General features: G+C 41.0%; 1 protein-coding gene across 1 annotated transcript; it reads right to left on the bottom strand.

Moving 5' to 3' along the window:
- Positions 1-1,170: 1,170 nt before the first annotated feature.
- On the bottom strand, positions 1,171-23,234 carry blmh (bleomycin hydrolase). The gene is made up of 13 exons (XM_026192463.1): positions 23,094-23,234; positions 22,581-22,745; positions 20,342-20,539; positions 16,848-16,957; positions 16,029-16,170; positions 15,689-15,777; positions 15,480-15,572; positions 8,649-8,804; positions 8,384-8,542; positions 8,223-8,290; positions 7,348-7,465; positions 6,995-7,061; positions 1,171-1,477 (listed from the first exon to the last, which is right to left on the bottom strand). The coding sequence occupies exons 2-13, from the start codon at positions 22,588-22,590 to the stop codon at positions 1,329-1,331; spliced, it is 1,359 nt and encodes a 452-aa protein (XP_026048248.1). The 5' UTR covers positions 22,591-22,745; positions 23,094-23,234; the 3' UTR covers positions 1,171-1,328.
- Between the last annotated feature and the right edge of the window lie 375 nt (positions 23,235-23,609).

Below are 23,609 nucleotides of genomic sequence, written 5' to 3'. Positions count from 1 at the left end.
CAGCTAGTGATGTGCGATACTGCAAATCTTCCTATCATTCAGCTGGCAAGTAAACACAGGGCCAGACACAGACGCTATTAACTTATAAAAGCAGGTTATTTGGGAGAGGACGGCGTTTCATGATTTATGAGATGACTAATCATCAATGTAGCTATTGTGCACCTTTTAATGACTCCTGGATAACTGGGATTTTTATTTTCCACTATAATTAGTTAACACAACAAAATGCAGCTTTCAAATTTAATTGCATTTTTGAACTGGGTTTTTTGGAGACCTGGAACGTAAATGCACCTCTAAAGCACTTTGTGTTGACTTTGTTTAAATGTGCTGTAGGCTATAAATAAAATAGACGTGACAGTCAATACAAAACATTTCAGACATTTTTCACAGTGCATGTTTGGAGGTACGTTTCTTCATTCCTACAATTAATTTATTTAACACAAATCAGTGGGCTACATCTTGAACTTAGAAACAAAGCATGGTTCCTATTGTCTGTCCTGCTTGTATTGTCGTCAATACCAATACTGGTGTTGACGTTGATCTACCCACCTCTACAGATGGCTGCAGCAAAGCCCTGGTGAAGCATGGCAAAGGAGGACACCTGCTCTTTTGGTAGGTCCGTGGGTTTTTCTTCCGGCAAAGGATTTTCCAAGTGTTACAAATTAACATTTTTGGTTATCAGTTAATTCTCTGTCCCTTAAAAAAAAAAAAAAAAAAAAAAAAATAGGAATTTCACATCGAGTTGGCTGTACTTCTCAAAGGGTTAATACAACATTTTTGTTCAGTCTCTCAAACTTCAACTGCATCTGAAAACTGCGTCGCTGTCCAAAAAAAATCTGGACTGCTGTTTGCTATTCAGGGGCTGGTTTACACTGTGCTGATTGCAGGGACGGGAGGTTATGATATGATTGCGTTACTAGTGTGTTACTTCCAGCACTTAACTATGAACTGCTGTTTTGTCCTGGTGAAACACATGCACACAAAAATGGAATACATAAACTTCAATTAAAAACATTCAAACAACTTAACGGCCATGTACAATATTTGTCAGCAGCTAATCAACTAATTAAGTCCAGAGCTGAGATTGCAGATACATGCAGTGTGTAAGCAACAGAATAAACCTCCAGCAGTCTGAGAAAGAAAGAAAAAATAGACAAAAGACAAAGGCAGTCTGGTAAAAAAGAAAACAAAATCTTTATTATTTTTTCTAGAAGTACAGGCCGTTTTAGAAGGAGGTGTTGGGGAAATGTTGGAGAGGTAAAAGCAGCTGAGGAATAGGGCGGAGTCAAATTGACCAGAGGGTGGGGCTAAAACCTAGATTTCTCTAGCTATGCCAGGGATCCCATCGGGTCCCAGGCAGGAAGTACGATGGGATCCTGTTGCATCACTTCCAGGACATCATCGGTCAGGAACCTCTTGTCTACCACCACCTCGTAAACATACTCAGAGAACCAGTCATCCGTCATTATCAGGTAACCTACAGAGACAGAGGGAGACAAGAAGACATCAGGTCAGCTGCTTGGATTCTCCTTGTGATTCAAGTACTCAGAAGACTGACTCTTTTCAATAAATTACCAAAACAAGGAACAAATGTCCGTCAGGTTCTGGTCAAGAATTAGATCAATATAATAGGTAAAGTTAAACCCTAGACCTAAACAATTTTCACATAGAAAAAGGCTTTAACTGTTTAAAATGGCAAAATTGTCTGTGAAACCAGACAACGAGAGTCACAGCACCCAAACTTCAGGTTTGAAATTCACTAGAAGGTTTGCATATTTTGTGGTAGAAACAGGTGTCTGAAAAGCAACAAACAAACAAACAAACAAACAAACAAACAAACAAAAACCCACACACAATGTATTTTAGAAAACCAAAGTATCTCAACACAAGCATGAAAACACATCTCAGGACTGATTTTGATCACTGGCATGAATCCTGTCTAGGTTTTTAAATACAGAAGTGAGGCCTATCGATTTTGGTCATCGTTATTAAGATGCTATGCAATTCTTTAGAATCAGTTTTCTTTGAAATCTAGATTTTTATGCTTTAAAAAAAACAAAGATGTACAACTGCTTCCCATTATTGTCTATCGTCTCTTATACATTTGATGATGAGATCATTTCCACAGTTAAATTAACAATTTTGCCGTCCAGAATCTTCAGTCCTTCTGAGTCCAGTCCCATGTTGAAACATTTATCTTTCAGTATATCGATTTAATAGAAAATGAAGAATTCGGCCAAAACACAAACAATGAAAAATGTTTTTTTTCCATAAAGGAATATCATAAAAATAATAGGCCAACTCGTGCGTGGTAGAATGTTCCTTCAGCTCTTGTGTTTAGCACCAAAGGCGCCGGCTGAACACATCAGAAAGCTTTACAATGGCACGTTCATCCAGCTCCCAACATCTGTCAATAGCAGCAGCAGCTACACCCAGACCGAGCTGGATAAGAAGCCTACTCTCTCATTGAAATGGAAAACTTGCATGATAATGGAAATTGTTTAGCAGAACTCAGGAAATGAGGCCAGTTAGCATTATTTATCAACATCTCTTGTGCCAATATCACAATCTGATATAGACTTTAAAAAGATTTTTATGAATATGGGAACACACCAAATGTTTTAGTATAAAGTAGCTGCTGTAAAATTCTTCAAATACTAGCTTTTTCGGGGGTCCACTTATTTCCAAATAATTCTCACAGGTAGACAGCACTACACAGACTCATACAAAGCTTATTTTATTAATCTAGCGATAATGCGGTTATGCTTCTTTCATTGCAAGGGGAGGAGTAGAGAGGAAGAAGAATTCAACAGAATGGTCCAGCACACTTTGTTGATGCATGCATGTTTGAAATCCTGCTAAGTGCTCTTTAGTTTTAAACTATTGTTCAACAGGCAAAAGAGCTTTTTGCAGACACGAAGGACCCCCGCCCGTTATAGTTCACACTATCCCACCCTTCAGTACGGCATGCATTCTGCACTTTAGCTATCAGCTCTGCATGCACACCCTGATAAAACCAAACAATGTCTGCTTCCCTCTCCCTGTGTCCCTGTGTGCAGCCGTACAAGGTCAACATGAATGAGTTCAGATTCCTGTGAGTTTACCTTGAGCTTACACTGAAAGGATGCTGGAATAACCTGATCACTTTCTGGATGAGAATCTAGCCCCATACTGAAACGATTAATTAAAATCAAAGATGTCTGTGTGCGTCTTCCGCATAAATAAAAGAGGCTAGAAGCTCGGTGAAACCAGAGCAGCTCAGACCTAGCGCTGAACTGGCCCATATGGGAAGCTGGATTAGAACTGGAAACACTGAACTCAAAGTTCATTTACTTTTCTTTCCCCCCCTTCCTCATACCACCTTTTTGCTCCAGCTCTTCCTTTTTTCCTTCCCCCCCCACCCTTTCTCGTGTGTTCGGAATTGAGCATCCCTCCAACTGTCAAGTTGACTTATCAAAGACGTCAGGGTAACCGCAAGAACGTGCACAGTTCAAAACAATGTATCGGGGTGGCGTGTGTGCTGTGTATCCGTGTTCTTCCAAGTACGCAAATCTCACATGGCATACTGCCTGGTTCTCACTGCAGTAACCATGTGTGTATTGATGTGAGCTTCCTGGAACCCGCGTGTTGGGTGGCATAGTGTGTGTGTGAATGTTGGGTGTTATTTGTTTTTTGGGATAGGCTGAGTGTCCTGTCTCAGACCAGATGGGTATAGTGTAAGCGAGCCACCTATTCAGCTATTCTGAAGTACGCAATCTGGCCCAGAGGATCTGTGATTTTAATCCATATTGCAAAAGAGAAAAGGTGATGTGACAATGATTTAGACATTTGAAAATAGCCATTTTTATCCCGTTTTGCAAAATCTAACTACTGAAATAAACTGCAAAATGCCTAAAAGCATGACTAACACTATATACACAGTGTATTCGCTTTCATTTCATGGTTTATTTTTTAAAAACCAAACAAAACAGCTAGCCGTTTTCCTTATCAGCATGACTAATGCTGCATTTTGTCCTGCTAGCTGCCACATTTTTGAACATTTACAACTTTTTAACCTGACACAGTGGGTAAACACTTGTTACTTATTAGATTAATAATGATGTGAACGTCTGCTAATGACATTTACAACACTTAAAATAGCTGCTGTAGAAAAACCTACTTGAGGGTCACAAATGTACAGCCTTCCACACTCGACTTTCTGACCATCACGAGTTCACCACCTGAGTAATCACACTGCAGCTGTACCCATATTACTTGTAGCCATACAAGCCACGACGGCACAGCCTGCAATGACCGACCATTCAGAACTGTCATTTCTTCCAATGCATATTTCTATGGGTCGACTCAAAAGAGAGAAACTTTGGTGGTGAAATTGCAGAGCAGTGCACGAGTATAAATGTGTGCAGTGGAGTCAGCCACTTGTGTAGACTCAACAAGGTCATTTCAGCTTCTGCAGCATAAATTAATGATCAAGTGGAAAAGAATAAATGGATCAATGGATATTAAAATTATATTTATTTGTTTATTTATTTAAACACTTGGGCTCTTTCATAGTGTAAAAAGCAGTTTTATAAATTTAAAATGTTAGTTTCCTTTACAGGACGAAAGAGCAGATAACCGTTTGGGTGAAAATAACAAATCTACAGAATCCTTAAACCCATATTAAACTCTCAGCGATTGAGACAAAATATTACTCTTAAACGGTGTAAAAAGTTCGAGTTGTAAAGTGAGCAGAGTCATAACAACGTCTGTTTGAAGGATTAAAGATGGAGGAAACGGAAAGTTAAAACTCTCCTGAGAGATCCTTTTATGGTTAGAAGAAATATTAAAAGACTAAAGGGAGACATCAAGTCTTATAAATCTTACGAGCACTTTCTTTCTTGGCTTCCTTCTTTTGTTCACTATTCTTTAATTTCTTCAGTTCTTTGTCATTTTCCCCAAATTGCCTCCACATCTACTTCCCTTCTTTTCTCCCCTCAGCTTTTGTCAAACAAACATAGCCTCCAGATTACCCAGTGAACTCCACTTCTCAGACTTTTCTTTTCACAAGAAAAACTTTATTAATTTGGCTGTGGAGGGGCTGGGGGCCCTGGCCTCCCCTCATCTGCTGGTGTTTATGGAATAAGATATGCATGAAAAACACTTCATTTGACTGAGGGGTTTTCACATGTTTTCTCAACAGTCACTAAGGTTTGTGGGTTCAAGCAAATATTGAGAGTAAGTGTGCGTCTCGTTATGTGTACATCTTGTACTGTATGTCTGTGTGTGTGTGTGTCATGAGACGATCCACCACTGACCTTAAATACTCTCCCATCATTTGGAGTGGAAGCCTAAGCTCAGTAACAGGGCGGTAAGGCAGAGAAGATCAGAGGAAGATTAGGAAAATAAATAAATAAAATAGTGGGCATAGCAACAGTCATCTGGGGCAGTGGTGTGGAGGACCTGTTGTGTTGGGAGGGCTGTTGCATAAAGGAAGCCAAACCTACTTAATGACAGACACCCTACAGTTTTCCATGACTGACTCAGGTTATCAAAATTAAATCTAATATGTGGTTTAAAAATAAAACAAAAAACAACTAGACCACTAAAAAATAAACCGTGGTTCAAAAGTTGAAATTCTTTGTACGCTTCTGGTGTGTTAGACAATCAAAAGGTCTCCATGTCAACAGCTGAGGACCAAAACACACTTTGAAACATTTCAGACCTTAGAGAGACGCATAGAAGCTATTTTTAACGTTTACCTTTAGCTCTAATAACTTTATAAAGCACATTAAAATGTGCTTTATAATCACATGTGCTGGTATGGATATTTCATCCCATTTCCAATTGGATGCCTAACTGCTGGGCCTGTATTCAGCACTGTTGCCTCACAGCAAGAAAGTCCTGAGTTCAATTCCACCACTAGGCCAGCGTCTTTCTGTGTGGAGTTTGCATGTTCTCCCCATGTTTTGCATGGGCACTCTGGCTTCCTCACACAGTGCAAAGACATGCAGTTAGTGGCGTTATGTTAACTGGTAACTAAATTGGCCCACGGAGACTTTCTAACGCATTTTAGTCATGTGCTAGTGTGGATGCGGGCCGTTTTCAAATCTGTCCGGGCTACTGTGGACGTAGTCTGTGTCTATCTGGTATCCCTGCAACAGACTGGCAACCTGTCCAGGGTGTACCCTGCCTCTCACCCTACGACAGCTGGGATAGGTCACAGCCCCCCTAAGACTAATGGACATTAGTTATACATGGCACTGTATATTAAAATGCATTAAAATTATGCTGGTGTTTGGAGATTTATGTAAAAAAAAATTATCTGACAGATAAGTCAGCCTGCTGGATGTTTGAGCATAGTAAGTCTGTCCAAGGAGACTGTTCTCCACATTTGGCGAGTCAAATTCTGTATTTTATGCGTTACTTAATATTAGTAGATACTGAGACAATAATGAGAAATTTCCTATGTTTGGGAAATTACTATTTTTGATAGCTGTGCCTGAGAAGCACACATACAGTCAAGCTAGCTTTAGCTGATAGTTTGGCCCCTAAATATTCAGCGCTGACCAACAAAGGGCCTGACATTCCTGACTCGAGTCCAAAGAGAAAGATTAAACTGTTGCCTGTGAGCTGTGTTGCTTTATCTAACATTCCTTATTTCCTCTGCTATAACCTGCCCTGCAGAAGTGCAGATATTTGCACACAATTATGAGACAGAAGCCAATAGCAGAAATTCCTTTTTTGAATAAGCATGCATAATCTGTGTCAAACTTAAGATCTGTAAATTTCATAACTCTTATTATTTTTATTTTTTTTAAATAAAGGCCCCCTGCGTTTCTGTTGTGGTGAAGAGGAACATAACCAATTACAAGTTCAAGACCCTGTTTTTAATTTAAGGAACACAAACAGGAAGATGACAGTTTAATCACCCGACCAGAGGCTGACATCTGACAATCAGCGTCACATCAAAGAAATCAGGCTTCTGCTCTGCAGCAAGAGGGTTTCGTGTTACCTTTGTTGCCACGGTCGTCACCCCAGGAGTTTTCCACCCTCCACTTTTCATAGCCTTCTTTTCCATCCTGAGAGACAGAAGGAGAACAAGAGACAATGGGAGATAACAGTGAGACAAGAGGAAAGAAAGTGTCCTGACAGCTGGGGTTACTTAAAAAGGGGGGAATTGACAGCACTACAAAAAAAACTGCAGCGGATTAAAGCAGCGTAAACACACGGCAAGACTTTCATACAATAAACCTTGGGAAATTCTGAGTGTGTGTGTTCTCGCTGGACAGTTTGTATAAGTACTGCATGTACACACGAGTGTACCAAACAGTCACATACCTGTACTGCATGATTGTGTGAGTGTACCTTGTCTGTGACAGCGGTGAGAATCATTGCATGGGTCATGAGAGAGTCGCCATATATCAGTCTCTCTGCCTTTGAAAGGTTCTTCACTGAAACCCCAAACACAAGCTCATGGTTGAACCTGTATGAAATGCACAAAATCATGTGATAACTCCAGCTCCTCTACACACTTATGACAAGAAATGGTTTACTGCATTTGTGATTTGTCATGTTTTAACAATAATAAAATCTGTTTCTGACAGGAACAGTGGGAAGAGATGTAATGACCATAAAAAGCCACAAAACACGCTGCCTTCATAAGCTGGGATTTTGCAGCTAAAAAGGCAGCCCGCTGTTTCATTTCCACTTTGAGCATGTCTGTCTAGAAATGAGGCCACATTAAGCCTCAGCCTCATTCCAGTTATAATGTACTGTTACAAGAAGAGATCTGTGTGAAAGATGAGCTTCAGTGGAGATGAAACCAGACATTCGGCACCATGCTGGTTTGGTTCAGCGGGCAAATTTAAGCCTGGCGCCAGCAACTCAGACACAGATGCTGCTGCTGCTGCACCTGAAGGGCAAAGATGGGCACTTTTCCTGCGTGGGGAGACGGACACCTCAAAAAGGCAGATGTTGTCTGGTCCAGTCAAATGAAGATGTGGCACAGATAAAAATAGCTCCCTTTGTTGTTAAGGCTTTTTAAAGATACCTTTACCACAGTCAAGTGAGCAAAACAGATTTTCCCGCTGTTCCTCTAATCCTTAAGTGTAAGAGAAGGGAGAAAAATCCAGTTTCTTTGTTTGGTATGCCAAAGTTTATCTTAAGATAAATCCCTACTTCAACACTTGTTGGAGATTTGTTCATATACTGTACACTGGACATCCTTCAGTTATACTCACACATTCATGTCATTAATGCCCAGCTTGCTGTGGAAATGTTTCCCAACGTCACAACCGAACCACACAGCCTAAGATGGGTGGAAAGAAAAAAAAAACCAAAACAATAATCACAGTTGTGCACACATCTGTGCCTGGAGTTGTGCCCACTTGTGCCAACGTACCTCTCCATCCTTTATGGACTCAGCTGCAGCTTTTTTCAGTAGCTGGATGGGCTGGTTGTTGTACAGAGTGCTGCGACCACCAACCATGTTACCCAAGAACTCGACACTGTACAGTTTTCCATAAGGATTCTGGGGTCGAGGGTCATTTACAAGGCAGACCTGGGGATAGAGGAAATAACCACACAAGATCAGAGTTTCTACAGCTACACAAAGACCATAGAAACCTACAGGCTCTCCATCTGTGGTGTCCAAGGGGGTCACTTACTTTGTCCTGAATGTTGTATAGGGGTTTCACATGCTTCCTGTAGAACTCCTGAGGAGTGAGTGGTCCCATGCGATTGAAGTTCTTATCCTTGTCCCTGTACTCCCAACAGATGGTCTCAGGAGGGCTGCCTAGACAAACACTGGCCACTCGGAAAACCTGCACAGCACAAAGACAGTTTAGATAAAGGTTTGGCTTTAAAGTCTATTTAGCATTTGTAGACAGTTTAAAGCAAACATGGCACATTTCAGCAAACTCTACATTTTAATAAGGCAAGCAGAGATTCCTACCAATTCACCTCAACTACAGAGACGGAGGGAGCCACCGCTTTCACTTGAGCCTGTATATTCAATATTCCTAATTTGCAAACATCTGTTGTCCATCCCTGCATACCCTTGATGAGTACCAAGACCTCTTCCAATTATCCCTGCATTTTCCCACTGCTGCGCTTCCATTCTTTTCCATTTGCAGCACACACACCCCTTTGCCCTTCCGCCATGTGCGTCTTCCTTCAGTGCAGAAGTTCAGAGTGAGTTCTTGTGGGCTAAATCAGGTTGTTTGGACTGGGCCGTCTGTCAATCTGGCCCTCCTAACCCCTGATATAGCTATCGCTGGAATTTCCCCCTTAAGCTTTTCAATACTCCCATCCTCTGTTCTTTTCCCAAGACTGAGCACATACTTTTCCTATGAAATATGATTAATACGGGACTGAGAAATTAATCATTGTATCGAGACCATTATTCGCCGCAGATAAAAAGAGGGCCACTAGACAGTGACACATTGCCTTGGCAATGTATCGCTTCAGTGTGTGTGTTAAAGGACTAAAGGAAACCTAGCTCCTGTGGCAGCGCTTTCCTGACCTTTACACACATTTTAAATATCCCATTATATAAAGTAGAATGTAGGAGCCCCACTCCAGAAATGGTCACATAGTGGAAAAAAGGCATAAATTCAGGCCAGTCTTAAACAAACAAACCAATCCCCTCTTTGTTACAGAAATGTGTAAAGTCACAAAAATACAGACACACACAAAAATACACACTTGCGCTGAGTCAACAAAAGCATCTGCTTAAGCTCCCCACACCTCCGAACTACCCAATTCAGCCACTTTATTTAGACTGCTCTGTGGGCAGGAGGACACACCAGGGTGTCCATCCACTCGCTAGGTCTTAAAAAACACCCGTCGGGCTCTACTCCCTTTTCCTCCGGTTCCTGCATTTAATCTCTCCTGACAAATTGAAACATTTCCACTTGCTTTACAGTTTTCTTCTTTCTGATGCCCTGACACATACAGCAAGTGTCGCCCTTAACACCAGCCTTGTACATTCTCATCGGACCTGGCAATGTAAGTAAAGCGACTGTGAGGAGAGGAGACCTTAGTCAAGAGAATAAACAGCGACAATGACATGAGAACAGGATCAATATAGAAACACCTGCTGCCTCAGTGACTGACATGCATGAGTGATGGGGAAAGAGGGACAGGTGGGGGGGATACAGAATAGCAAGTTTGCAAAATATTGGGCTCTCTCTTTCACATCTCAATGTAATGTGTCTGATTTGATAATGTCAGAGTAGGTTTGAAATTAATTTCCACAACTCCAAGTTGCAAGCTTTTTCTAATTTGACTCTCAGAAACCACTTCAGTGAGTTAAACTGTCTAAAGATTTGTAAATTCCTATTTTGAGACAGTTTACAATGATCCGAGCCAAAGCCCCTCGATTCTTTCCTAAACCCAACATGCGTTGTTCATAAAAATCTGCAGGGCTCCATCCGTGTTTAGATTCTAACTTCAACAGCCATGTCATTCATATCTTAATATTCTAAACATCTGAACTGTTAACAGGTTTCAGGAACCAGCTGTTGTAAGTGATTATGATGGAGTTTGTCAACATGCGGCTTTCTTTTCAGCTCAGTCTGTAGCGGAAGACCCACCTCAGGTCTGTCTCCATTCTGTGACATAGTGAGTTTGCATGTCTTGGTACAAACAATGAGCCGAATGCACGCTATTGGGGCTAACCCTGGCTAATGCTTGATAGCATCTGCGCTCCAGTGTTGAAGACACTGGCCCGAGTTGGCTCGAATTAGTAAAACGTACACAAAAGCTGAAAGAAGTGATTAAAAAGCAATTTACACATTTAATATCATTGCAGTTTAAGAATAATTCACAAAAGTTGGTACAAAAACCACAAAAAATTAATTTAGCCGTCAATACTTCCACATTTGTAACATGCTATAGCAACAGATTTAACTTGCAATCCTTGTTTCTGCTTTAAAAACAAACTGAGCGGTTTCGGTCATATCAGGCCTGCTTTCAGAACAAAATGAATGAGTGTGCATCAGAAATTAGTGAGAGTGATCAGCTTTACTGGTGCTAATCCGTATCCCTATTCTAATGGTCATTGAATAGAAACCATGTCTTTATGGATATACATTTACATCCAAGTGTCAAATCTCTTCGTTAACAATACAGAGGAGGGCGTCAAAAGTCATCTTTATGGAGTAAAGGGTTAAAACATACATTTGATGGTTGAAAATGTTCTTGGATTGGCACAATTTGCCGAATTGAGGAAAACCATGCACCTCGTTGTTACTCTGACATAAATTTATAACCATTGTCTAGAAGCTGGACTTGTGAGTGTAAGCAAATGACACCATGCAAACAGTTTGGATAAAAATGAGTGAGGTTTTGATTAAACTTCCATGTTTTGTAAACATGCAACACATGTGGGCATTGTTAAATTCCTGCAATTGTGCATGAAAAAAAAAAAAATTCAAGAAATGTGGGTGGACAACTCTAAAGTGGCTATTCTGAGGCTGCAACGACTGCAGCCGGTAACAAAGACATATGTAGGAACCCACCCACATCGAACAACAAATCAACTGAGCCAACAGCCTGCAGCGCAGGGTGTGTGAGCTGTGGTAAGAGGGTTCCTCTGCGAGTTGATGGCTGTCTCGTAAATTAGACTTGTCTTAAGAATCTCTCTCTGTATTCAGAGCCAAGAGCAGAGCCGCACATGGTGTTTCTGATTCCATGACGCAATGGAGCATGGAAAGGGTACGGTGGTGGCGTGAGGAATACCATCTGTGTATGTTTCATGTGTGTGAAGTGCTGCATGTGCATGTATAGTTTCCAGTGATTGTGCCTTTGTACTGTCTACTTGTCCACACAAGTGACAGAAGAGAAACCCCGATGCACATCTGAGAGAGCATGAAAGAAGAAGGCTGCCTCAACAACGCATGTATGGACACAGGAATCCTAGCAGCAATAACGACAAACTGTCAGCGCACAGTGGTGATTTGAACGCCGTTTCTGCAGGTGCATTATGAAGTGGGTTAAGGCTCTTTTGCCAAGGTTCTTAAATAAATGTTATGTGGTTTGAGTCAATGTGCCTGAGCAGTGTTAACACGCACACACAAGACTTGATTCTTCACACGCAAAGAGATTCGTTCAAATCAAGCACACCCCAGGTACAGTAAGTGGAAGCAGAAGCAGCGACCCAGGGTTTCTGTCACGGGACTGTGTGTGGGGCTTGGTGATGAAGACCAGGGCACAAGCGCAGCTGCCACGTTTGGCGGGTGGACAGCATCACTTCCACATGCACCCAAGTAGGACTGGCACTTTAATCCTGAGAAACACGTGTGCACACATGGATGTAAATCCACATGAACATGCAGCAGTAACACTGTGTTTTCAGACAGAAGTCTGGAGGTACACAGGGTTCTTGTGTCCACAAACACTGTTTTGGTTCTAAACGAGATGAAATAAACAATGAATTTTTAATCTTAAACACAGGTTTCTTAAAGCCTGCCTGTCCTGCATGAACTTGGGCTCACTATTGGCTTGGATGGTGGTATTGTGAACTGGCTGCAAAGCCTCTGGTAAAATGTCTGTCATTGAAGGTTTGACATCTTGATCCTAATTTACAGAGTTACTATTTAGGAATGTTGTTAAAGCTACAGCAACATGGGGATGAGGCCAATCCCAGCTGTCACGAGGCAGAGGCAGGGTAGACCCTTGACAGGGTGCCAATCTGTCCCAGGGCTAATGGTGAATGGACTGTAGGACAAGCCAGAGTACTCTGAGAGAACCCATGGACAACATGCCCTCATACCTACATACAGAAAGGCCTCAGCCAGGTGGCGGATACGAACCCAGGACCTTCTTTCTGCGAGTGCTAACCCATGTGCTGACCCAATGACGTTAAAAGTTATTAGTTGACTAATCGTTTAAACATAATCAATGAACTGGACACGTGGATGGATGGATGGATAGATATAAGAATCATTATACAATTTCGTCTGATAAGCAATAAATAAATAAAAAGACACCTCAACACTTCAAGTAAACCATCCAAACAAATGTCTGTTATGATGGTGAAAGCAAAACTCATTACTAATCTCAGCAAACCATGGAGAAGACTTATGATCAAATACAGAAACTATGGTATAACCCCATTCACAGAATAAAAGTTTAAAGAAATTTAACATTTATTCCCTTATTGCATTTGCTGGGAGCATCCCATTATGAACTGCGATCAGAATAATTTGGTTCCATTTTGTAAAAAATAAATAAAAAGAAATGAGTGCGGTGCCTCACAAAACAAAACACTTCCAGGTGTACATACAAACATGCTGACAAACCTCTGTCCTCCCACCCGGTCCTCCATCTTTACTCTTGCACAGCATGTGTTGGTGGATGTACATGTCTTTGTGTTGATGGCTGGGCATCCACGAGCGACTGTTTAAACAAGCAAACAGCCAGCAGCACAAAACGACCTAACAGCTGACAACAAAAGCTGCTTAACCGGACCCAATTGTCTCAACGGAAGCTTGACTGATTGATCGATTGACCCACCCACATACACAAGAGCCGTGAATAAGGCTTCACACCTACATAGTGCAACTTGCCCAGTGTTCAGAAAGCACACACGCAAGCACACTGTGTACCACATGTAGTCCCCCTTAAACACGTGTTATGCTCATGACGTGTTGCATGTGTTTGTTTACATGTGCCTGCACACCTTTTATTGTATTGTCTCTTTGAGGTAAACCAGCATCACTGTCCAGCATTAGACGTCGGACTGTTCCATAAACAAGATCACTATCAGCAACTTTGTCACATGAGAGGTAGTGTGCAGGTGAATGGACACAAACACAAAATGTAGGTCAAAACACTGTCTGCACATTAGAGAGAAAAAAAAAAAAAAAAAAAAAAAAAGGCCCAAGATGCATTTACTGCCTTTACAAAAAGTCAAACGTGAATGAGCACTGTAAGAAAAACAAAAGTCATCATGCATCGGCAGACAAATGCCAACATTTGTCTGGTTCTATTTAAAGGAAACCTTTCCTTAATCATTTATAAACAAGATGTTGTCAGTGTTATGAGCCTGGAGCCAACAGAAATGCATTTGTTTTTGTTTACTTTTTTTAAACATACAGCAGCGGTCCCCAACCTTTTTGGCGCCACGGACCGGTTTATGCCCGACAATATTTTCACGAACCAGCCTTTAAAGTGTCGCGGATAAATACAACAAAATAAAATTAGTAAAATTAGAAGATTTATTCATAACACACGTGAAAAGACCCAGGAAAACCGAGTTAACGATAAAAACGATAACAAAGTAACGCTGAAAACCGATTAAAAACCATACATTTCACACCTGAGCCTCAACTCTCGCGGCCCGGTACCAAACGACTCACGGACCGGTACCGGTCCGAGGCCCGGGGGTTGGGGACCGCTGACAGAGTATTGTGTTCTCCCTTTACCTTGTCTGCAAATGCATGTCTCTGCAACGTGCACTGATGTTTAACTATAGCGCTGGGATATTATAAATGCATTTCTATAAAACCAATTATTTATCATTGGAATTTAAAAATCTCAAATTCTCTTATTGGACTTGGGAAATTTTGATACCTACATACTAGATGTCACAAACTGGAACTATTGCTTTGTAATAAATTAAAAGTTGCTGACAACTTCATATAGAAATTGAACACATCACCAGGTAATGTTTAATCTAACAATAATTGTTCATAGACACACTGAATACATATAGCCTGCTCTGAGCATCTCAGTTATGTATTATTTGACAGCTCCCTCTTCTGGTAAAAGTGGAACAATGTTACAAGAGCTGCACATTTTCCATTCGCTTTCGACACTTCTGTGTCTCTGCAGGTCTTACTTCCCGTTTCTAAAACTACAACAGAACTACCAACTTCTGCTCTCTTTTACACCCTTCTGCTTTTATTTCCACTGCTGCAGCCATCAAATCTGTCCACCTGTCACAACTCTGATCAACTAAAGATGAGAACCCCCTCAAACCCATGTCTTTAAATCTGCTGATGAATGAAGCTTGATCAATTAATAAGAAGAAATAACACTGAGTGAAAAGAAAAAATTAGAGCTGTAGACTGGAACCGGAGCTTACACACAACTCGTCAGTAAAATGTACCTGAGAACTCACAATGGCTTTTCACACACTCTTCTATTGGTTAACCATTTGTATTTTTTATTTTTACCTGAAAAATTATTTTTGGAGGTATTGGGGTAGCTGAGAGGGTATATGACGCTGCCACCTAGCAAAGAGCCTGGGCATTCAGCCAGGTGAACTCAGCCCTTAGAGTTCCTGAATTTTTGGGAAGTAGCACACTTTGAGGAACGAAGGAACTTCTGAATAAACGTGGGACCTCTAGAGCAGTTGCCTGGCTCTAGAGGTCCCACGTTTATTCAGAAGTTCCTTCGTTCAAGCACAAACTGTGATCCTATAAAAGTTTTCAGTGCTCTGAGAAAAACACAAGCAAACAAAGAAACTGCACATGCGATTTCAGTCTCACCTCCTCTATCATGCTGTCCATAGCTTCAGACAGTTCGCCTTTACTGGCATCGCTGGCCACCATGTTCCTCAGTCTTAGGCAGTATTCTCTCAGCTGCAACACATCATGAGGTAAACAGTCAGGATGGGCTCATTGGCATTATGAGACTTCTAGCTGGACACATATGTGAGCTCCGTTTGCTTTGAACTGAAGGAAGTGTGCAAAAGTACCTTATGATTGAGGATGTCATTCATTCTGCGTGAGGCCTCTGAGCTGTGTGACTCTGGGAAGCATTTCTTTGGAATGACGCCATACTTCTCTGTAGACAGCACAACATTAAAAAACTTAATTAAATAATAAAAATAATATTATTTTTAAGACAATAACAGGCCAGAGATTTTAAATCCAATGAAGCTCACTTTCCAGTATGAAATTAACTGGGGATCACTATTCTAGTTAATTTTATATATTAAAATTAATATATTATTTTTAACCTATTCAATGTTAAGTTCATTGAACAGGTTATTCAATGAACTTAACATGAACCACTGTGCAATGATAAGAACTAACCAATGAGATTGACCAGCATGTCCCACTGCCCTCCATCATTTGTTGGATTGGAGAGAAGAAACTGGACCAGGCGTCCATCCACTGGCTCCTTCCTCTGTGCCGTCTCCACACAGGCTTGAAGGAAGTAGTAACAACGCTCGATCTGAGAGATAACAACAAAAACAGAGACTGTCAAAGTAGACAGTCGACCACATGAGACTTGAAACAAAACCAAAGAAGAAGAAAAAAAAAGGTACCAGAGAGGCATCGTTCAGCTATCATTAGACTTATTACATATTTAAAGAGCTACTGTCATCAACTGTAATTTGTTAAAATTAGTTTTCATTTAAGACTTTATTGAAATTAGTTAAAAATCTAATGCAATAGCTGATAACTTAAGGAGAGTTTTACTGTTTCTTTGTTTACTACTAATACCACAGTAGCTGAAGCTCCCATATCTGGCACCTGCCACAAAGAAGGGGTGTGTTTATGATGGGCCTGCTAAAAATACACACAGTTTAAAAGAGAGCGATGACGGCATTTAAAAAAAAAAAAAAATCAACAAGGAGTCACCGTGACGTTGGTCCGGGTGGAGCACTGACAACAACGCACAAAAGGGGGTTTTAGGTGGGACAATGACTGTATAGTAGAAAAGGTGCAGCATAATAACACCACACCAGTGGCACATGCATGCACACGCAGTGTCCCAACTCCAAAACAACAAAAACCATCCATTTACCAGAATGTTACATCACCGAAATGTACCAAAATAATAATAATAGTAAAGGAGTGAAAAAGCCCACAACCATAACCAATATGTGGTGTTACTGTGTGTCTTACCTTGTCCCAGAAAAATAGATAGGACTGACTAAACTCAAACTCTTCTATGTTAAACTTTTTCATGAAGGGCAGTCGCATGACGTTGAGGCACGAGAAGATCCAACATCTCCCTAGTGATTAAGAGAAAACAGATTTAGAAATATGCAGGTTAGTAAAGGCTTAATGCGCAAACAGCAATATAAAGCCATCCTTGTGCGCTTGTGATGATAACAAGTATCACAAAAACCCTGAAAGACTAGGATCGCTTGTTTAATTAGATCCCTTCCCTTCAATGAATAACAGGGCTGTAGTGGACCAGGATTTCTGCAGCTGAGACCGATTGGGTGGTTCATTAATTAATAATTGGGTGGAAATTTAAGGTTTTCAATTTGCTGAATGCTGAAATTAAAGGGCAGCAATGGCTGTCAACAGGGGCTGATACACGGCTTCATCCGTTTCTAAACAGCAGCCTTCTCTTTTAATGTGGCTTTAATTTCTTTCTTATTTAATCTATTTTTGAGGCAAGACTAACTTTGGTAGCCCACACCATCCCCACCAACACATGAGTCATTCCAGCTGGATCTCTCATGAAGGCTGTGAGGTGCTGAAATCCACATAGTAGAACAAGCCAACCCAAAGATGTGTCAGCTGACCCACCAGAGGTTAATGCCAAACTGTGCAAGTGAAACATGCTAAAAAGGGGAAAATAAACTTGTTATTTCAGTGAGAAAAATATGTAAACACAATGCAAATTTTACATTTCATGCAAAAACTATAAATTATGACAGAAGCTCTGAAAGAGGGAGTGTGGCGTACTTTACATACATGCAGAGAAACCACAGCAATGATTAATATACAGTATATATTCCACATTACACACTCCCTCTGACAATATAAGGAAATAAAAAGTAATGCTGCTTCCAGTCCAGCTAAACGACAGGTCAAACCCTCTTCTTTCATCTGCCCCCTTTAGAGGTTGCCATAGAAAATCTGTTTTTTATCTGAGTAAATATCACAGATAATTGTGTCACAATACACCGATACCGTAAAGAATCAGCTGTAATGTTTTGACTATTACAGAATCACTGTGTAATCATAGCATTATTATTATCATCGGCTACGTATTACTGTCATATCTTGAGTTAAGACTGTGATTCCCACTCCTGGCAATAATTAATCAAATATCCAGCCATGTCTATTCATCGTTTGTCATGTACAACTGCAATCAAATTATATGTTAGGAAAAATAAAGTGTTATTTGCTTCAGAAATGACATCACTAACCGGTGTGCGCCAACTGTCAACGGTTTGAACTGTAAAATGTTGCTGTGAGGACAAATATACAACATTACTAAATTCAGTGTGTTAAGCAGTAGGGCTGGGCCATATTATACCGTTCACGGTAATACCGGTATAATGTTAGACAATGATAGGAAAATGAAATATCGCGATAGAATATAAGTAAAACGCGCATGCGCAGTGCCTTTGTTTTCATACGCACATGGCCGATTGTTGAGTGAAACAGATGAACCAGAATTGGTTTGTAAAAATGGTACAACTTCAGTGATGTGGAACTGGTTTGGTGTTTGTCCGTCAGATACACGACAAAGCACTTTTTTTTTGCAGAACATGCAAGCGGCCGTCGTTATTGTCGTATTTGTCGGACTAAGATGCTCTTAAATCTGGGAGTAATCTGGGTCCTAAACCCCCCTCTTCAGGTCAAACGAACGCTGCACTAAGAGTTAAAAACTGTCTAAATTCTTTCATCTTTAATAAAACGATCAGCATTGCTGCTTTACCAGCTGTAACTATGAAGTTTAACTTCCAGGCATCCATGAAAACAAAATGTATTACATTTAACGGAGTTAGAAGTTAGCAGCAAGCTAGCGGAAGTTAGCTCGCTAGTTTCGCTAGTTACCTAAGCATGATATAGCATGTTCTGACTGAGAGATTTCTGAAAAAAATCAAACGTACAGCTCTGCTATCACTTCCAACATAAATGAAGACAGGAAACTAAACAGCAGTGACGTTTGTAGGGTTACTGAAGTTGGGCTAGCTGGTATATAAGGATGTGCTACGTGATCGCTAGCGACACAGCTATCTTAGCATAACATAAACAGTGAAGCTGGAGGACGAACACTAACACTTTTCCACTTATAAAAGTTAACGTGAAGGTTCCTCATGGTTAGAGACAAATGCAATCGCATGGCAGGATGCTGTAAACGGACCAAACTTCAGTCAGGAGAACAACTGAGATAATCCATCCACAATACGAGGTTAGTCATTAATATACTGCAACAACATGGGAACAGAGCAGCTGCCAGAGAATTCAACATTAATGAATCAATGGTACAGAAGTGGAGGAAGCAAGAAGAATGAGTTTAATAAAGTTTGATTTATCTGACTGCTTTGTTTCGCTTAATGTGCCTTATAATCCTGTGCACCTCATGGTCCGAAAAATGCGTACTGCACACTGCAGTTTAATGTTGCAAAGCACCTCTTTTTAACTTCAGTGGATATTATACATGGTTATGCTCAGGATATGTCAGCCCATTTCTACTGGAAATGCCTTTTGGTTAAACTTTCAGCAAGGAATTTGCATTTGCACTGTTACATTTTTATAAAGCTTTAATGTACATAAAAACCAGCTTCTTGTTTAAGTGAAAATAAATGGAAGGTTGTCTTTTTGCGCTAGTAATGTTGTGGAGTTGTATTTTGTCTCGCATCAATTATATCGTCAGTTATATCGTTATTGCAAATTTTCAAATATATATCGTGATAAATATTTTTGGCCATATCGCCCTGCTCTATTAAGCAGCTGTTTGGGTTGACTGACAGGTACAGAATAATACACCCAAATGCAAATGTAGAAATGATCCACGTCGTTCTTGATATTAAAAATAAACACATAAAACAAACTGTTTTAAGTTACTGCTAAATATTTTGCACATAGAAGTTTATTTATCACCATCAAACAAGGTGTAAACATTTTGAGCATCTATGACTGGCGGCGGATTCAAAGATGACAATGAAAACTAAAAATGGGAATGATTTCTAAATGAAACAGACAATAAGTGGCACCCCGACACATAAAGAAGAGCATAAAGCATCAGGCGGCCCCTGGCTGATCATTGACTAGTTTTGGATAAATGGCACATGGGTGGCACAGGGGTGCCGTAGTTAGCACCTCATAACTCCCGCCATTTTTTGCTATGAGGACGGGGTTCTTCAGCAAACACTCTAAAGCTTTCCAGGCTAATGAGTTCCTTAATGATATAAATCAAAACTGATTTCTGAACAACCCTAATTTCAAAAATCACTTTTGGCATCGACCTGGCACTGTGAAGGGCACGTGGCTGGAAACTTGAATCCTTTTGGGCGATGGCCAGTCCCCCCTGAAACATGGCATTTCAGGAACACCTTACCCAAGCCATTCAGCCCTGCTAATACAAACACTTTAAACATGCATCTTGTGCAGAGTACATGTGTATGCAACTGTATTACATCATGTCCTACCTGAGTTTTTCTGGTTGGTGATGGGCTTGCCCTCTGTGGGGATAGAGTGCTGGAAGATGTGCACAGTATCCTGTACAGTCTGCCGGTGAAGACAAACCTCCAACGGGTCGATGCAGGTTGACACATTCTGGGCCAGCAGATAACGCGGCTCAGACCGCATCCGCTTAACAAAGGTTGCTACCTTCTCTTGACTCAAACCTTTAGGAACAAGAAGTGGGAAACAGGGAGTGTGATGGGGAAGAGGAAAAAAATAGGAAGGGATGGAGAGGGAGGACAACTAAAGTTAGCACATTATAGAAAAGCTAATATGGCTAGACATTCAGACAGATTGTCTGCATCCAAAAGTGGAATTTCCTACCGCTCCAATTCCCATGACTCAACTGTGCGGTTTAAACATGCACACTTCCCACTTAAGAGCTATCTTTTGAGTACTCATGCACTCAGATGTCAGAAAGATGCCTCTAATACCAGATCGATAGTCATAAACTAAGACCATATGCTTTATTGAACATAACCGCCTGGTGCATCACTTCTTATCTCCACAGTCCACACAGAGGTTACATTGAAATCTATAAAAGGTACCCTATACGATTAAGATTAGCCCTCTGATAAAGAATAAAGAATATTCTGGGTACATGGAGAGGCAGTACCAGCAAAAGAGGACTAAAATGAAGAAAGCTTTGTAGTAGCACTACTACAAGTTGCCCCAGGGAGCTGAGGGCTGGTCAGAGCTGGCTGCTGGGATCACTCATCTGGCTCCATCTGTGAGAGGAATGCACTGGAAAGCCCGTCCAGTCCCACTGGATGTGGGTAAGAAGGGGTGTGCGTGTGCACACATACAGAATCAAACTGGCACTAGTGTGTGTGTGTGTGTGTGTTTTATTCCGTCAAATAACAGCATAGAGCAATTAAACATTGAGAGGGACATTGCCTAGTCATGCATGCTGCCTCGAGTTCAAATCTCTTGCTCAGCTGCATTCTGTTATTTTCCATCAACACAAAGCTCAAATGCACTGACCATTGCAGATTAGGACAGTGTCAAATCTCATTAGCTGCTGCGTTATCAAAAAAAGAAAAATGGGAGAAAAAAAATGTAGAAGCCAGCCTAAGGCAAAGAGTATTCTGGGAGTGCGGCCTCAGTCATCTGTCAGCGCAACACGGTTTTCCTTAAGCCACAACAGCTAAAAGTTATGACACTGATCAGTATGGATAGATGAGGAGGACATGTGTCAAAGGGTCAGCATGTAATAGTAAAAGCCAGCATCTTATTTAAATAGATATCTGATAGGAGTGTGTGCACGTGTGTGTGAAGAAACGGGAAAGACTCAGCCCAAACAAAGTTAGTTGGCCAGGCTTTTAGCCAACAACTGAGTGCATGAATGGTGAGGACAGAGATCAGGGTGGCTTTCTATGGAAAGGGGCCAAGCACAGGCAGCCAGGGTGACTTGCAAATTTACACACCAGTGCTCTTACAGCTGGCTTTACATTAGCCAAGCACTTTATTATCACTGCTCCATAGAGCTGGAATACAGACTTTAAAAAAAAGGAAACAGGCTTAGGAGGTGGTCATTGTTGCTGTCAGCTTCACAATAAAAAAAAAGACAATATTGAAATTCTTAATGTTTTTAATTTGTTTAATTTCAACGTATTTTTTATTGTTAAATGTTGCTGTGTAAATCAGGGCAGCTGGCTAACACAGACCTTAGGTTCAAGTTCAAAAGTCAACCTTTGCCCATGAGCATAAAAAGAGTTGTAAAACAAAGTAGGGAGTATTCCTCGGCTGATTGGGGTGGTTATTGAGATCTACTGAAAAATAAATGAAACTATTCTCTTTTCTGGTAAAAAGCAGGGTTCCCCAAACAGAACTCTCACTTCCATGAATGGCCACGACTTTAAAGAGTCACTGTGGCATTTCCAAGACGAGCTAGCTACTCTCTGGCTAATAAATCCCGTTCCTGGAAAGAGTTCCTGACGCCTGAGCAGAGGAGCAAGATTAATGTATTTAAGATTGTGATGTTGGCACCGTGCTGACAACCCCATAACCCGTCGGGGGGTGAACTGTCAACCTAGCTCACAGAGGGATGGACGGCATAAAGTCGTGCTAGCAGGCTGGCATGCTAACGCAGTGAATGCTAACGGGTTAGCTCGGTCAGCTGTCATTCTCCTGCAACCAAATGCAAGCTCCACTCATCCAGGCAGCCACAAACACTGAGAGGGGACACAGTGACATTTAACCTACCAGTTTCCATGTTGCCGAGAAGCTTGAGGAGCGTCAACTGTTGTCCAGGAAAGTCGCCGGCTCTTTGTTTATCTCACCGACAGTCTGTCAGTGTGACCACGGGGTGCGCTCGTTTATGGACTCCTGGCTAAGTCTTTGACGTGGCGGCTGGGCGGGGTTTGAAAACTGCAGACAACATTAGCTCATGAAGACGATTCACATACTTTATAAGGGCACAGTCCCTTTCCCTGCTCACATTTACATCTCTACTGCACGCATTTTACTCTTTATTTATTCAAGAATATAAAATCTAACTTAGTTTAGTGTAGTTCTACTCAAAATTTAGCTTAAAATTAAAAAGCTGTTATCTGTAACAAAGTAAGGAAATAAAACAAATATTTTTACACTGTTTTCCTAATTAGTCAACATTTCCTGCTAGTAGCTTACAAAGGAGTAATTGTTCAGTGTGAACACTTTTTGCCCATGTATGCAAATCATGTTACAGAGAAAGGGACAACATTAGATATACTCAACTTTAGCCAGCATTTTCAGCCTCTGTGGGTTTCTCAGCTAAATCGCATGAATAATAACCTCAGCTATAAATGCAGGCAAAATTAAACTAAAGTAATAACGCTCACTACTGGCGTCTGTAGTTTTTTTTTTTTTTTTTTAGTTTCTTTCCAAAAGGAAGCATCCTTCTCACTTCCTCTGTATTTCCTGCACAGCACTGCGGAAGATAAACAAGCGCTCCCAAAAGTTAAAACTGAAAGATTTACCGCATACGAAACGTCCGGTTTTCAAAATAAGATCACGTGCAGCACTTTTTTAGCGACACAAGCGTCACATAGGACTTAGCAGGAAATGGGGACTGTATGTGCTTTAATCGCTTACATGCGAGTATATTCCCTTCAAAGGTAACCAAAGCGTTTACTTTGAAGATTTGTTGTACGCTGAGAATGGGCTTGCAGTTGTACTCCGAGTGGAAAATCCCTACCTGCGCGTTAATAGTACAACAGAAACGCAATCGTAAAAAACTTTCCCCAGGCTATT

This window comes from Astatotilapia calliptera, chromosome 14, assembly GCF_900246225.1.
Source record: "Astatotilapia calliptera chromosome 14, fAstCal1.2, whole genome shotgun sequence".
Classification (NCBI taxonomy): Eukaryota; Metazoa; Chordata; class Actinopteri; order Cichliformes; family Cichlidae; genus Astatotilapia; species Astatotilapia calliptera.
Note: the sequence above shows the minus strand (reverse complement) of the source record. Positions and strands in the feature narration are given on the sequence as shown.